We start from the raw sequence: 18167 nt of genomic DNA on the forward strand, positions 1-18167 counted from the left end.
GGTGGAGAAACGGAGACATACAAAGAGAGACAGAGATATAGACATAGACAAATATAAAGAGATGAATGCCTTATTGCTATCACAAATCACATTGCTATAGACAGGAGAAGTCTTTAATAATATTGTGTTTTGTCAAAAATGAATTGATATGTTAGTGACCCCCCCCCCCTCCCCCAACCACCCTCTAACATGACATTGAAATACCATGAAGGTCATGCAGTTTCTGCTCCGCTTCTTATTTATCATGATTTTTTCCCAAGTGAAGCTCGAACAGTATTTGGGATCGGGTATGAGTTATTTCGTCACAGTTGGAGAATCATGATACTTTGGCATACTATGCATGGCCCAATAAATAACACAATCTTATATATACAGCGAGAAGTTACAAGAGTGTTAATTTCCAGTAATAGTACTATAAAGATGTAAGGTCATCGGTTTTAGTTGGCCGGGTAATAAAAGTAAACATAGACTTCAGGGAATATTCAAATTAGAGATGATGATCACCGTCTGTCAAAACAACACGCACGTTAAACCAGGCTTTAAGTTTAGGGTTTTATATTGTGTGCACGTGTGCAGTACTATATATGTGTACTTTTTAGCCCCCCCCCCTCCCCCCGGGTGTTATTACAATGGGCTCAGTCCGTCCGTCCGTCCGTTCGTGCCGTCCGTAATACGTCATTTCTCAGACATGCAATATTCGATTTCCTTCAAACCTGACACAAAGGTGACATACCATGTGGGACATATGCACCTTTTTTGATATATGAAAAATTGACCGAATGGCGGCCATATTTGTAGTTAAAAAAACAATATTTACTGCATAAGTCAAAAACTGTAATACATAGACACTCAAATAGAGTGTCTACTCCCATATTATCAGATGCAAGCTATCTGTGGATATCTTGACCCCTGACCTTGACCTTCAGGGTCAATTGTCAAAATCAAGTCAATTCCTGCCAATCACAGACACATTGTTGTTTTTTACATATTGCCAATTTTCTTTTGAATCATGTTTACAAGTAACATTGAATAAAGGAACTATACACAAGCCCACATCACTCTTACTGAATGAAAGCCATATTTGTAGTTAAAAGTTAAAGTGTAAAAATATTTGTCTTTGACATGCACGAAAAAGTTGGGGGGTTTTCAAAGAAACAGTGAAAATAAACAGTCGATTACGTAGTACGCTGACCATTGAATAATGACTTTACAAGCATATATATGTAAACGTACGAAAAAATAACATGGTGGGATTACGAAGTACGAAAATATCCCTTTAATACCCAGCTTCTGCGAAATGTGTTTAGGTTCATTTCATGATCAGGGGCCCAAACAATGTTTGGGTACTAAATCGCAATTCGACAATGAACAACATGAGGTATTAATTACAGACATTTGATATTCCTTGCACGTCTTACTGAACAGCGTAGCATATCGTATCAATATAGGTCAACCCTGGATTTGTTGCACTCGTGAGTTGGATCATCATATCCTATACATTCACATTGATTCTGATGGTCGCATGTATACTCTGATTTGGTTTGTTCAAGACTGCCTGCAACAGTAAGAAAGAAAGGTGAGGAAGGTTTTGCTATTTTGTTGATAATTTTTATGACATAGGCCTCAGACCACTATATAGAATTTCTCATAGTGGTCTGAGAATAGACATAGTGCTGATCTCAGACGCCATCACCGTCTAGACAGACGGGGACTACAAAGATGGACAGAGACAGATACATAATTATGCTTTGATACAGATGTACGTCTACACAAAGGCAAATAGACTGTGTCATATTGCTACCACAACTTCACGTTATCTACCAAACGACGTCTTTCATAAAAGTGATTGTACTAGCTACATATTCTGATCCCTAAATTATGCTAAATAACCCCCCACCCCACCCCACTTTCAATTTTTTGTTGTTGAAAGCCTATATATACTATAGATAGAATGGAATTTCTTAAATCAAGACCCTATAATATAATTAGTACATTGCTGCAATGACCTAATATTGCAACGACCGCTGAAACATGTCAAGCATTAATAGTCCAATGTCTCATTATCTTGAGGCATAGTTTAAAGTTCATTGACATTCACGAGATACATTTGTGAAATGGCCTCATGACCTTAGTTGGGGTTTATGCTGAGCCTCGTTTTCAGTCACACTAGGTAAAATATTACACAGTAATTTATGTTGTTCTCTCTTAGAGAGCATCCAGATGGACTTTAATGACTATTTACACGCAAGCCAAGTTGAACAAAACAAAGTATGAAATGTCTTACCTCGTCTTTCTTAGTCTCGACAACACGCGTCTACGTCACTGGTTCTGCTGTCCTCGAAATATGAGTTTAAACGTTCAAAATCCTCATTACTTTTCCCGATTTTCCATAAATTACCTGTGCTCATGTAAATATTTCATTCCCAATATTTACTTCATTCAACCGGAATGATCTAAGGGGTTTATTACACGTCGAGTATTAACTCGTAGTGACAATAATGCCCCTTAGGTTACTCATATTTTCCTTGGCAGAATGAAGAAAAATATGGGCGAAAATGTGTTATTGGTGTAGAAATTGTGTGTAAAAGTTCTCTTCTCTGTATCAATATAGCATTGTTTATTTTTCAATGGACAATGACAGTCCGTGATGTTACACACCTTAACAATTTAAATGGAAAAGAAAAACATTCAGCTTGAGGCATAATAAAAAAAAATTCTGGTTCCGATTACGCTCAATTTTAGAATAGGTGGAGTAGGTAGATTTTTTATTTTATTTCATTATATATTTTTTTGTTCATGTCAGTGTCTAGCTCTCCTATCAGATGTGCAGTCAGAAGAACAGTTTTATATTGTCTTTTTATATAAGTTGATGCCAGTTTCCGCATCCACTGTTTCTCGTGAGACTTCACAATTTTTGCAATTTTACTATCTTTTTCTGGAATACGTAAAAAAAAAGTTTGGGGTCGGCGGTGAAAACTAGGTGGGGTCGGGTAACCGGGACCAAACGATTATTTTTTAGGCCTGACCATTGGGTGACAGTAAAACAAATGACAACTACAATGACATCCTCTACAGACTACAAGAGTGTTGGTATCCCCTACTCTACTCTACTCTACTCTACTCTACTCTACTCTACTCTACTCTACTCTACTCGTCTCTGCTCTACTCTACTCTGCTCTGCTCTACTCTGCTCTACTCTACTCTACTCGATTCTGCTATGCTCTACTCTACTCGACTCTGCTCTACTCTACTCTGCTCTACTCGACTCTGCTCTGCTCTACTCTACTCTACTCTGCTCTACTCTACTCTGCTCTACTCGACTCTACTCTGCTCGACTCTACTCTGCTCTACTCTACTCTGCTCTACTCGACTCGACTCTACTCTGCTCTACTCTACTCTACTCTGCTCTACTCTACTCTACTCTACTCTACTCTACTCTACTCTACTCTACTCGACTCTGCTCTACTCTGCTCTGCTCTACTCTACTCTACTCTACTCTGCTCTACTCTACTCTACTCTACTCTGCTCTACTCTGCTCTACTCTACTCTACTCGACTCTGCTCTACTCTACTCTACTCTACTCTACTCTGCTCTACTCTACTCGACTCTGCTCTACTCTACTCTACTCTACTCTACTCTGCTCTACTCTACTCTACTCTACTCTACTCTACTCTACTCTACTCTACTCTACTCTACTCTACCCAAAAGTGAAATGACCTATTTCTTTATTTACACGTACCTAAAAGTTCCGTCTTAGTTACCAATCACGAAGACTAATTAGTACTGTTGTAACCAAATTGCAATTTCTTGTTAGAAAAAAATGACAATTCCTCTCTGTGTATTATTTTACAAGCTAAGGGAGTCTTCAGTAATTACAAGGGGGGGGGGGCCGGGGAAAATCAAGCCTGGGTCGTTGTGTAAAATATGACCCTCCCCCGATTCTGTCGCGCTAAAAAGGGACCCTCCCTCAATTTCCTTTCTCTAAAACATGACCTTCCCTCCGTTGAAATATTTCAAAAACGTGGTTTCAATGCTATCAGACATTGAAAAGGATACTAATCATAGAATGAATGGATTAAAGGACTTAATCCCACCGCTGCCACCATGTTGAAAGATTTAAAGTCATTGGTTATTTCCCAACTACTAGCGCAATAGTGACTTTGTGTGAAATCGTCACTAACCAATATCTGTGTTTGGATCTCATTGGCTGAGCTGAAAGCCAGGGCATTAACTCCTGTCGGGCATTGTTGGGACTGAGGTCAACATCTCCACAACATTATCCCTAATATCCAACCCAACTTTTCCCGCTTTACTCCTGTGAGACCCACTTCTCTCCCCAAACATCGCAGCTGATAATTAATTACCTACATGGTTGTCAGCAGCTATTTAATTGACTATATAGTACCTAATTTTAATCCTAACCCCTAACCCTACCCAATGCAGCCGCGATGGGATACTAAAATCACAAAAATAAGACAAAATTAAAATGTCCCCCCCCCTATCCCATTTTCTAAAATATGGCCCTATCCCGAGAACCGATTTGTAAAATGTACCCCTCCCCCTCCCTTTCCCCGGCCCTCTCACTTGTAAGTACAGAAGGCTCCGCAAGGTAACATTTACGTCACACAACATTTATTTCTACTAGAGTGGTAAAAACTACTTGAAGTTGAAGTAAACAGTCCAGCCGCCCACAATTCTGACCAGAGTCTTGGTTTATGTGCCAGACATCCTGATAACAATATCTCTTTGGCAACTGCACCAGAGTATTTGTTGAACAAGGAAGTGTCTGCAACAATATGAGGTAAATATTTTGTGTGTGTGTCCTGTGCAATTAATTTGTAAAACAGATGCTTATTCACATCAAATAGTCTTTTAATATAATTTGTGTATCAGCTGATCGTGAGTCAACTTTACTCTTAACATTTTGATTAAATTCAAAAATTAAAAATCTATCTATCTATCTATCTATCTATCTATCTATCTATCTATCTATCTATCTATCTATCTATCTATCTATCTATCTATCTATCTATCTATCTATCTATCTATCTATCTATCTCTCTCTCTCTCTCTCTCTCTCTCTCTCTATCTATCTATCTATCTATATCTGTACATGTCTATCAATCTATCTATTTCATGTATATGTATATACATATGTGTGGGTATAATTTGTATGTACATTCTACGATCCCTAATTTATTTGATCTATATCTTGAAACTGGTTTTTTGTCTGCATGATGATAAGACTTTCAACAAACCATTGTAATGCCCTATAGTATAGTATAGCATAAGTCTGTCTGATACTATATCTGTATTATGTAATAATTAGATTACAATCATATCTGTTTCTTCTATCTGCAAAATAATTATTTGTCTTCTTAATTTCTACCCGTTAATCTAATTGATATAATTGCTTACAGCTAATTAGCCTAGTTTTGACTTTTCAGGCATCTTGGTTCAGTTTTGGTCGTTTTTGCCATTCTTGCTCTCATAATACCAACATCAAATGCTTCGGATGGATTCAGAGTACCAGGTCCGTTGAATTCCCTTATTCAACTTGAACTGAATTTTAAAACAAAATTAGTAGCAGTAGCAGTTTTAAGGGAATGTTGTCATAAATACGTGAGAGAAAGAGGGAAGGCGAGAGAAAAATAGGCAGACAGCAGGCCGGCAGGCAAGCAAGCAAGCAGACAGGCATGTATGGACAGACAGACAGACAGACAGACAGACAGACAGACAGACAGACATAGAAATATATATGCACATATACATGTAAATACAGTTAATTATGAGTCCGACAGACAGACAGACATTGTGAGCGAGATAGAGAAAGAGAAAGAGAGATTTTTAGGGTAACATTATTATTGCTGCAGACGGAAGAAACTCCGAAAGAAATTCAGTTTACATCTAGTAAAATCTGCAGAATGGGCGTCAGATGTTTTATCAGTATTATTAGTAGATACGGCAAACGCAATGCCATTATTTGCATTATCTCGGTTGGTTATGCCGAATTTGGTAAATTTTCTAACTTAGGTAGGTTTTTGTTTTCGTCTTTTTTTAAGATGGCGATATAGCTGCAGGTGTACTGACCATATCAACTCCAGACCCACAATCAGGTGTATTCATAGCAGACGATGCGATTCAAACAGTGTTCACCCTGACGTATACTGTAACTGGAAATACTCGCTATCTGACACCGAATGCAGTCAAGCTTTACTTCGCCAATCCTGATAGCATGATTAAGTCACCCCTCGTGACCGCTGGTGGCGCTAATGCTCCTGATGGAAAACGCGAAGCATTTGCTAGTGGTGCCTATGTTGACCTAACTGCAACACTTACACTAGATAATAAAAACTGTCAACAGTACACTAAACTGTGTGCTATTATTACATATGTACCTGGCATGGAGGATAGCGACTTAAGTGACGACGTGGCCTGTTCTGATTTTGGAACCAATACTGTCGGTGTGAAGGAATGTACGGGTAAGTTGACCCATTCGGAGTACACCAAGTTCTGAGACATGAAATGTCATAATTTATATTGATAGAGTCTGGTTGCCATGGAGAAATCGGTTTGTCAATACAGATTTTATCTTTTACTCCTTATCCCACAGTAACCAATGCCAAGTTTGATCAATGTTATTTTAACCTGAATCGTTTTATTCGGGCTTAGGGGGTCATTTCCAGTTGCCATGGCCACATTTCCTCCATGACGTCATAAAGGGGCTGCGCCAATATTTTAGCAAACGTTGGCTTTATATTTTATTACAATTACATTTCGATCAGATCCATCGTCATAAAACCACTAGCCATTTTACGGCAGCACTTAACAGCTCCCCCCCCCCCTCCCTCTCCGCTTCATCTATTCACTCTGACTATGACAGTTATCCGATCCATCACCAAAGTAACAAATCGTGTGATAAAATTAACATATACTAACATTATGTATAGTCGTGTATAGAGTACACATGAACTTGATTGTGCTACAATACCATTGACTCTATTTTTTTTACCTTATATTATCTTTATATCAGATGTCGTTGCGATTTCATTGAGAATGACAGAGCCTAATCCAGATTTAAGCGGATTTACCGAAGGAACTGTTACTCTAACAAAAATATTTGTGACAGTGAAGAAAGTTGGACCTGATGGTGGGTACTTTAGACTTAAAGTATACTTCAGTAATGATGATGGGACCGTGACGTCATCTAAAGTGACCGCTGGTTATGCTGATGGAACTCCGTTAGAGGAATTTACCTATTGGTTCCCCTCTACTAATCCTTCTCCGTTTAAAGTCTCTGCAGTTCTTACTTTAGATGCCTCCAACTGTGACGAGTATACTAAACTATGTACTGTTTTTGTGTTCGGTGACGGATTCTATGAGTATGATTCCAATTTAGATAATAACGAAGTTTGTATCAACTTCGGAACACAGGGCGACATAGCTGGTATTAAAAAATGTGCAGGTAAGGTTGTATTCATGAAAAGTATACATGAAGTTCAGCCGGGGGAGGGAGAGAGAGAGAGAGAGAGAGAGAGAGAGAGAGAGAGAGAGAGAGAGAGAGAGAGAGAGAGAGAGAGAGAGAGAGAGAGAGAGAGGGAGAGAGAGAGAGAGAGAGAGAGAGAGAGAGAGAGGGGGGGGGAGGGAGAGACAGACAGACAGACAGACAGACAGACAGACAGAGTGTGTGTGTGTGTGTGTGTGTGTGTGTGTGTGTGTGTGTGTGTGTGTGTGTGTGTGTGTGTGTGTGTGTGTACTCCGACTCAATAGATTGAAAGTTTTAATAATCATGCATTGTAACGTATATTCAATTCACGTGGCATATTCTATTTTCTCTTCTTAAGATGACATGGCTGCAGTCGACCTAACCGTAATTTCTCCAAATCCATCACGAAGTGGATTCTTCATGAGTGGGGGAATGACGGACACGATTGTGAACCTTGGATACACAGTACGTGGTGCGCCCAGAGATCCCGAAGCTATCCACTTGTACTTCAGTAATGATGACGGAACTACGAAGTCCACAGAAGTGACCACTCATAGCTGGGGTAGTAGGCTAGTAAATGGTGGTGGTACTTACACTGGTCTGAAGGCATCACTTACACTGGATACTGAAAACTGTGACGTGTACACCAGGTTGTGTGCAAATATGACCTTTGACTCACCCGAAGCAGACTTTTATGCGAACAACAACGAGATTTGCGTTGATTTTGAAGCTGGTGGTTCTAAGGTTGTCATCAAGACATGCCTGGCTACTGGTATGTAATGTTTAACTAGTATTCTACCATGCAATGAATGAGAATGAATAGGGATTGATTTTTTTTATCCCAAAACCACTCGTACCACGTCACTAGACCAGTAGTACATGATCTTCTCTGTTGTCATCTATTTATCCCTAGAATCATTAGAATATTACGATTTTTGAGGCATCTCTCTTCATACAGGTAAGTTGAGGAGTTGGTATTTTTTATATCCGCTGTAACTGCAGCCTACGCACTGAGACAATCGTAACGTCATCGCTTGAAGACGGATCAATAATTTCACAATTTATATTTTTACCTTCTATTTCTATTTTCATAGTTTTCTATTTTTTCAAATTACTTTTTTAGCTAATAATAAAACTACTTACGACATCAGTAGGGTTAAGAAAAATTCAACTGTTGCCATGATGTGCTGTCATCACATTCCCTCTTTTTTTTCTTTTTTTTTCTAGTCATGAAATCACTAAATGTAGTGATTTGCGATATTGAAGGGCTTTCAATCACATAGTATCCATTGACAACCCTTGAGGAGAAACACTAGTTTTCAGCGCAACTTTGTAATCGGCCAATAAGTTTTATAGGATAGTGACAGTTCATGGCCGTTGGGGGCGTGCTACGCACAGAAACATTCACTTGAAGGGTTGCAAACGAAGCCTCCTTGTTGTATGTATGGCAGTTTCACATTTATAATCTCTGCATTCCTTTATATCCCAGATGGTGCAAGTTATATTCAAATCAGTATGATGACGTTGATAGGTACTTATTTCCTCTGCTTCATGTTGTTCTAAACATGACTCAAGAACGAGGTAAATTCCAAGTTTGTACTTTTTTTATATTATTATAATATATTTTTTATAACATGTCAGTTGACTATCACATGAACATCAAATACGTACCGTAGCTGAAATAAGGTATTTATTTGTCTAGTAAATCAGTAATGTATTTATCTGCTTCTAAAACTTCATTTTGCGTGTCTACATCCATTTTGATTTCGATATTTAATGTAAATCGTACACAATCCTTATATTTCGTTTAAATCTTTGATTAAGCACAAAACAAAGTAAGTACTTCCCTTTTTCACTTCCATTTCAGTGGATACCAGGCCTTGCACTGTAACCATGGTAACGATATGCGCTGTTCTTCATCACCTGCCAACTACCATTGTCGCAAACCACGACCTGTTTTACGGCAACGTTCTTAACGAGTCTCCCACTGGTTTTATTTCGAAATGTAGTGGTAGAAATAATAACTATGGTTTGCAAGAATGTAATATACCCACCAAATATTATGGCAATCGGTCCAGTGGTTTTTGACTTTTTAAGTTGTTTACACACACACACACAAAAAAAAAAAAACAACAACAGACAGACAGACAGACAGACAGACAGACAGACACTTGGCGATGCCTATAGCACTACTGAATGTTATCAGTTCAGTCAGTGCTAAAAATTCAATGAGTTTGGAATCAACCATAGATCCTACCAGTACCGTAGCCTGCGGGGGCAAGGGGGGCAGCTGCCCCCCCCCCCCTGAGATTTGGGAAAAAAGAAAGAAAAAAAGCTACTTTTTGAATACATAGCAATGCTATTAAAATCGTTATTTACGTGACGATTCCTAGCATGCGCGATTTCAATGGATAGTTCACTATTAAAGTGACTGTACACTGACTCATGGCTAATATGTATCTTATATCGCTATTGTACGCTGGCTTAACTTTGAATTAAAATGTGTCCTGTTAAAAATTGTAACATTTTGCAGCAAATTAAAAAAAAATTGCGCGGGAAAGTACAAAAGAAGTGCGCACATGCACTGTGCATTTTCCGCGAGTAACAGTAGTCTTGAAAGTCTCCTTCATTTGAAGATAGCAAGTCGCAATTATAATGTCAGCGAGTGAAACTCAAAAAAAAAGACGGAAAATGTCGTTCAACGTGAGGTTGCCTGCTATGCTGCATGCAGTGACTCGTGACTCCGAAGATACTCTCGATCTCATTTACATCTTGTTCATTAAAACATTTCATGCTGATAAAACGGCAGATCTCTTTTTGGAATATTTGGTGACCCTGAAAAACTATTAAACTAGGTATGCAGTTTAAGATCCACTATTTGAAGATATTGCTTTCAATAATTGTGTTCGACGTTGTCTTTGGTTAAAATGTTGTTTGATATATTAAATTATCTCATTGCACACTGACACTAGCGTTATTCCGCAATTCATTTTGAAGCGACAATTTGCTATGGAAAGCATGGCCCTGAATTTGTAAACAGAGCTGTACCTTCGACATCAAAATCCAAACTTCAATTTCTATTATAATGATAATGACAAGGACAATTCACTGAGTTCACCTTGGGTTCGACATAAACGAGGCCATAACAGTTTTGGGAGTTCGGTAAAGAAAATGATTATTTTGTTGTGTTACTTATTTGAGAAAGCACCATCCATTTTTTTTACTTTGAATGTGACATCTTTTCGGCAACTACTTTGAAAGATACGACATCAGGCCAGAAAAAATGAAAAAGCTATATTTTCTGAATAGTACATGTAACAATATACATTTGAGTCTATTCCAAATTATATAATATCTTATACAGTGGTTTACTTGGCTCTGATGTTGCATACAAGCATGAATTGAGATTAAATATCCAATGTGCACTAAAAAGAATTGAACAAAAGTTTACGACCATTGGGCCATCAAAAGTCTGAAAGTCTTGAAATTTTTTGCTCTTTATTCGGGATTTTTTGGAACGAAATCAAACTTTAGGAGAAGTCATTTACTATGTGCACATCCGCATAATATATCTTTCAGCTTTGCCACTTCCAGATAATATGTAATACAAAGCATAATTGTTTCAATTCTGGTATTTTATTATGTCTATGGTTTGATATTTTATGCCTCTAAATGGCCTCCTACACTGTCTTATTTTCAATTTTATTTCACATTTGGAGTTGTCTCCTTCCAATGCATCATTGTACTATATTATTTTATATCTCCACTGTAGCCGTAGGTGACAGAAGCCTGAGAAGGGGTGGCTAAAATAATGCTTGAGTTTCAATTGGCGGGGCTTAACATTTTTTGAGAAGAGAGGGTGAGAGGAACTACACCATTTGTTTAACCGTAAATTGTGTACATTTCCTAACTGTAGCTATGCAGACAAATTACATGAGATAGTATCAAGATGACTGAATAAGTTCTATCTAAACTCGACCTGAAATATGGTTTGTTTTATCCTTGTCAAAAAAATGAAATTGACCTACTTACCCAATGTGATTGGTTAGGTTACCCGTTGACAAGCATTTTTTGTTTTCTGATATGATATGATTACATATGATATTTAATTGCGTATGCTAAAATATATATTATGTAAATCGCATGCAAATTTATGTAAATTAGAACTATTCTAAATTTTAAATGCATGATTGCACCAAGACAAAGTTCTGCCCCCCCCCCCCCCCCCCCCCGGCAATTTGGTCAGGCTACGGCCTAGTCTATCAGCTAGCCCTCGGATGTTCTTCCGATAAAATACGACATACAGCCGAACAACTCTATCGAGGATGGAACATTTTCGGGCAGGCCCTCACATGCGAACTTCGTTCGCTTATAGTTATAGCATCGAAAGAAAGCCCGAACGTCTAGCAGCAAGACTAGCTACGGCCCTGCCCTACACACGTGTAGAGTCTATGAATCCATGAATCAGCTGAGCGAGCTTGTTGTACTATTATAGCGCCCTCTATAACCACTCTGTGCTACACTGGCATTTATACTACCTTTGATAGTATGCACATGAAAAGTGTGGGTGATTCTTCACTATTCACATCATTGTTACTCACAGTAAGCAATTACAAGAACATCCACAATGACAGACAACAACTAGCAATCGTATTTTACAATATAACACACACCCTCCACCCGCTAGTAATAATGAGGAATACAGAAATATCTGAATGTATGTTTATAACGTATGGCATGAAACCTTTCATATGATACATATTATAATAATAAAGTATATACTGTCCAATCAGTGGGAATCTTACATGTAAGAGTGACTTCACATCATCCCCTTGATAAAACTCACTGCATGTAGAATGGCATGGATGGAAGGTTAACATCATGGGTAAAATCTTGAATATACTTCACATGCAAAAATGAAATGTTCATTATTATAGGAACTCTGAGTAGAATGTAAATCCTAGGAGTGCCCTAAATGATAGTTTAGTAAATATACATGTAGTTGTTTTCGTTGTCAGCGATCAGAATGTCGTATTAAAGAAAGCCATTTGACTATACGGTGGAGATGATCAAAGCAAAGTGTCTAGAGGGACTAAACTACCTAACTGGCAAATCTTCTGATCTATATATACACACTCTCTTTGGATTCCATTCACTACACAGACTCAATTAACAAGACAAGTAGACAATCTTTGGTAGTCCTATTGGGCTACCAATTTCAGAAAGTGGTAGTCCAAGGCCAATTTCAGAAAGTGGTAGTCCCATATGCCTGAATTGAAAACAGAGTTCCCCGATTGGAAATATATGTTATCAAAACAAATTCATGTCTGTAAATTTTCCATCATTTAAATCACCACAATAATCAGTGGTGGTCTGAGTGGGCTACCAGCTGCAAATTATGGTAGCCCAATGACAAGAACTGGTGGTCTGTGGACACGGGACTACTGTTAATTTGGGGCCCTGTATACAGCAATGTGATCAAAGCGTACAGAGGGACTTGACTACCTAAAATGGCAAATCTTCCTGTCTATGACAAACACACACTCTCTTTGGATTCCATTCAATACACAGATTCAAAAAAAATGAGACGAGTACACAATCCTATACAGCAATGTGGACTTTTAATATATTGAACTAGACTATGATAACAATTACATTAAATGACGCTGAGTATAATAACAATCCAAAAAATAAATTTACTGAACAGGTATAACATGGACACAAAATGTATACAAGAAAGTTGAAATGTTGGTCAAATATACAAGTGATCAGTGAATGTAAAGGGCTGTAAAGGCAAATCTTGGATTTTTTCGATGCAAAATACTCCACAAATATTGATGTCACAGATTGTAACGAGCAGTTAAAAAAAACAGTAGCTAGTAATGAACCAGACCATCTAGGACCTTGGCTGCTGCTGTTGCTGCTGTGAGTAGGGCGCCCTCTAGTGACAACAGTTTGTGGTGTATTTTATGATCTAGTGTTCTCCCCAGGGAGTGGCTAAATTTTCACACCACACACAAGATTGGTATGTGTAAATAATTGACTTTTGCAAGTAATGTGGCATAAAGCTGTTACAGCCTCGATTGTTTACATTACGTTGCAGCATGGAGGCATCCAAACGAAATGAAAGCACAGCTGCTCTACCTGTGCTTGCTCTACGGTTTACACAAAATGAACTTATAGCATCGAGGCATCACTTGGTCACGTGAGTTTATAGCATAGCAGCAGCCATTTTTTTTTTTTCATTGAAATTACAGCCTGTATGCTATAATTACTCTGGGGAGAACACCTGTATTCCTAAACATTTAGTCATGACTACCTTTTTTTTATATGATAAAAACAGTCAGTTTTCATTTAAAATAGTCAAATTGGTTTAGGATGTTGAGGAAAAGCAAACAGTTGCCCATCTGAGCTGTGTCATGTCTATTCTTGCCCTTTTTCATATCAGATATATACCTTAGTAGTAATTCACATATTGGATTATGTTCAGCAAGCAGAAAAATCGACAACACATAAATGACTTGAAATCGCATCCAATAATGTCTTGATCAAATAATGATGGATGCCATGACAACAGTACCAGATGTCTAGTTGCTGGGGTCAGATAATCACGGTTTCTATGACGACAGCATCAGTGGCAACTAGATTTCGTGTACATTTGTTGGTTAAATCATGTCTTAATCATTGATTAGTCTGTGAAATCTTCACCTTTTTTTTTTATCTGATTAACATCATAAATTGTTTGGAAAAGAAAGCACTTATCTGTATTATATTATCTTTGGTTGCTATCAATTTCAGTTCTTAAAAACTTGTAATTTTTGGATCACAACAGAATTCTCATCAACCCATGCTACCTCACCCCCCTTATTCCAATCAAATGGACCAGTCCAATGTATTACAAAAGCATCGGCTGGTCCATAATGTACAGGAAGATAGGGGTGTGCAGAAATAATTTGAGTGAGTGTAATGGTGTGGTTTCTGATATCACAGAAAGGAAAGAAGACAGTGGAAAAAAAAGGTATGTATGATTTAGTCAACCATGTTTTGAAGAACATGTTCGGTTTTCGTTGTTTTAAAAATGTATTCCTACTATATTTCATCATTTTTTTGTATTTTTTTTTTTTTTTTATAGTTTATTAAAGATTGCATGGCAGAGTAGATGTCTTCACATTATGAAATTGATACCAGTTCACCTATTTCAGTCAGACTCTGCTTGCCGTAACTACGTCGCTCAACACACACGATAAATTAAAAATCCCTAACCTATGACAATGAAGCTTTACTTCAAGCTCAACAATCTTGTATCTAAGAACTGACAAATTTTCGAGTAAAATCGCTTCATTTTATGCCTAGGCAAATAACTGTACAGTGAAATAAAGTCGAGACTGAAAATTAAAATACTGACTATTAACTAATATCAATGGCCGTCTGTCTTGTATTAAGTCACTCATCCTGACATTTCTTTTTTAATATAGAAAAATTCATCTTGTTCAAGTTTGAAGAAGAATCTCACCTCAGAAAAAAAGTACGCTAACATACACTTTGTAATTGTTTTAGTCCAGTTTTGTGTTTGTATTGTTGTTATCAAACCAGCACTGGAATGTACTTGTAGTATTTGCTGGTCTTCCTTGCTTTTGGTCTTTGGAATGCTGTACCCCTCATACACTACCAGTCTAGCCCACAAAATAATGCATCAATCCATGACTACATTACAAGCAAACACCCTATTGTGGTCAATTCTATTATCACCAGGGATGGTAAGACAACTTTGTGAGGGGCAGAATGCACTTTTTTTATAGAATTATTGCACAGTTATTTCATTTATCATCTTTCTTTCTTTTTTAATAGTCTAGGCACCATTTCTCAGTAAATATTGTTGAATATACTCAGGCAGTGATTTTTACAACAGTTTTTATGTGGAATATTTTCAGTAACAACTGGTCGTTTATTGAATATTTGAATGTCCCTGAATCAAACACAACGTTGACTTGTAAGACTGTATTCCTCTTTAACAATTGCATCTTTTACAGATTTTTTTTGTTCCAACTTCCATGGTGAGATTTTTCTTCAAACTCAACATTACATATTCATAAGTTGGCAATCATGTGACTAAACAGGGATGGCTGATTGGTTCAAGACTGTGATTGACATATTACACCATCCACCCATCCATACTTTAGTATGTACTTATACAATGTAGATAGTAGAAAGCATCAACAACTACATCACAATAATTTTCTCAACCGGTCTCACTTTTTGAAATCTGTTGACATTATTTCTTCTCTTTTTTTCATAATTTTGATCAAATCAAATCAGTGGGGATTTTTCAAGGTCAAAAGCAATTAATTATAAATATGATAATTACACTGACAAATTGAAAAGTAAGCAAATATCGGGGGTCTTGAAACCTCTTAAATTCGATTTACGGCTGAAAGATGGGCGGAAAAAGATCTGGGGGAAGAATAAAATACGATAACACCTACCAGTCCCTGTGGCAAGAGATCAATCTTTAAATTTTCTCTCTCTCAATGTTATCAATAAAAACAATTATTGAAAACCACCTAAACTCAAGTCAAAAATTCTGCAGAAAGACATCATGACATTACAACTGTAACGCAATGGACAGAACAGAACAATCCTGAAGTCGACAAAAACACAAAAACATTTCATGACATAAAATACACATTTACAATATGCCGATAAAACACGAAAGGTAGTAATAACATCAATTTTTAGTTTTACAAATAAAAAAAAAACGCCTTCGTCTGTATTTTTTTTTGCTTTTCCCTGTAATCTCATTCACCTCTGAAAAACTACATTCAAAATTGCAATCACTGAATTTGTCAACATCACGTATGTACGACGGCGCCGGCGACTCCAGGTCCTTTTCAAAAAATTTTCGTTACTTTTTTTTTTGTGATGTCTTTTTTTTTTTTTTTAAGTATAACGTGATCTTTGTAAACAGATACATGCTCTACATGTACTAAGTATAATGTACGAATGTGTTTATATGGAAAACTACCTCTGGTAAGGGGAAGAATTGTTACATGGAGGGCATTATTATATATGATGTACATACCAGGTTCACTAAAAGAAAATTAAATAAGACTAAAAAATGTGATCAGCATGGCGAGAGAGTGTAAATACAGATGACGCTGCTGTTGTGCATGTGTTAACTGGTCTAAAAATTCCTGCGGAAAAATGTGAAAAAATCAAGCCTGTTACCTCTCTACATTTCAAAAGAGAGAGTAGTCATTTTAATCTAACACTGAATCTTTCCAAAAATCTTTTTTCTTGTTGTTTATTGATTTTTTTTTTTTTTTTGCAGAGCCAACCTTCCTGTTAAGAACACGGATGTGTTCAAACTAAGAGGAAGTGGCAGTGAAAAAATGTCCACTATTTAAACAAGTACGCTGTTGAATACACATGTAATAATATATCAACTTAGCATGGTTCATATAGCTTACTGTCGGCATGTCAGAAAAAAAAAACAGTTTAAATCTGATACATCACAGTTCATCCAAATTTGAGCACACTCCCTCCCCAAACTGGTATGAGGAAGAGGACAGAAAACACAGAATCTAACTATGGTTTGTCTACAACCCCCCTCCCCCTTCCCATCACATGGTGCTCATATAGTAAACACAAATACCCACTGAAGCCAGTGATGTCCCTATATACTGATCAATACTGCCCAATGGCACTGTAATATCTTTAAGTGTTCTCCTACGTGTACAACAGTGTCTTTACTAAATCCTAAGCTCTCTTTTTTTTTGTGTGTGTGTGAAATTTCTTTTGTGAATAAATTTTCTTCTTGAAAAATCAAGAAATGATGGAGTCTTCCTGCACTGTATAGTCAAACAAACAAAACACCTTTAAAGATGACACTTGGTGGTACTTATGTTGGTTAGATAGTTGACGGTTGTTGCCATCATCATCACCAATGGTTGGTCTCTCCTCTTCAAATTCAGAAAGAACAGATATGTTTTCTTACACGGTGTCAAAGCTCAAGACTTCAATATTTCATAACATTAATAAAAGCCAATATACACTTACAGAGAGATCTGTTGATGAAGAGACACACAGAATAATAGCTTATCAATTCAGAGATTTCAAAACATCATGTTTGAAATGAAATTCTTAAACCTGCATGTGGAACATTTTTTTCATCAAATAACCAAGATATATTCACTAGAAATTGGTCAATTACTAATATAAAAAGACACTGTATCTGTTAATCAGTGGTCAACATTATATGTACGTAGTGTAGTGGCAAGAATAAATCTTGAGCAACAGCTCGGTTTTGAATCTGTGTTTTTTTGTGGCAGTGAATATTCACTTTCTGAAAATATTTCATCTATGAAATGATTTTTTTGGTTAAAAATCACATGTTATGTCAATCACTCATGCTTACAACTATTATCAACTATTATCAACTATTATCAACTATTATCAACCATACGTATATTGATCTAAGACTCACTGTTACCCATTGATTGCATTCACCCCATATACCTTCTATCATACAAGACTCACTGTTATCCATTGATTGCATTCACCTCATATACCTTCTATCATACAAGACTCACTGTTACCCATTGATTGCATTCACTATACCTTCTATCATACATACATTGATACACGACTCACTGTTACCCACTGACTGCATTCACCTCATATA

At 37.1% G+C, this 18167-nt stretch overlaps 2 protein-coding genes across 3 annotated transcripts in view; one reads left to right on the top strand and one right to left on the bottom strand.

Annotated features, from left to right (window-relative positions):
- Positions 1-1469: 1469 nt before the first annotated feature.
- Positions 1470-9785, top strand: LOC144440255 (uncharacterized). 2 transcript variants are annotated; one of them, XM_078129593.1, is made up of 8 exons: positions 1470-1576; positions 4646-4801; positions 5448-5533; positions 6063-6482; positions 7034-7465; positions 7845-8258; positions 8976-9067; positions 9354-9785. In XM_078129593.1, the coding sequence occupies exons 2-7, from the start codon at positions 4797-4799 to the stop codon at positions 9047-9049; spliced, it is 1431 nt and encodes a 476-aa protein (XP_077985719.1). In that variant the 5' UTR covers positions 1470-1576; positions 4646-4796; the 3' UTR covers positions 9050-9067; positions 9354-9785. The 2 variants fall into 2 exon arrangements, with proteins under 2 accessions (XP_077985719.1, XP_077985728.1); XM_078129602.1 differs by having other exon boundaries at positions 7034-7150.
- Positions 9786-13098: 3313 nt separating this feature from the next.
- Positions 13099-18167, bottom strand: part of LOC144442487 (guanine nucleotide-binding protein G(i) subunit alpha) — a 44322-nt gene continuing 39253 nt past the window's right edge. The window contains exon 8 of the mRNA XM_078131850.1: positions 13099-17550. The gene's annotated coding sequence lies outside the window, so the exon portion shown is untranslated. The remainder of the gene's footprint in view (positions 17551-18167) is intronic.

Source organism: Glandiceps talaboti, chromosome 1, assembly GCF_964340395.1.
Source record: "Glandiceps talaboti chromosome 1, keGlaTala1.1, whole genome shotgun sequence".
In the NCBI taxonomy this organism is placed as follows: Eukaryota; Metazoa; Hemichordata; class Enteropneusta; family Spengelidae; genus Glandiceps; species Glandiceps talaboti.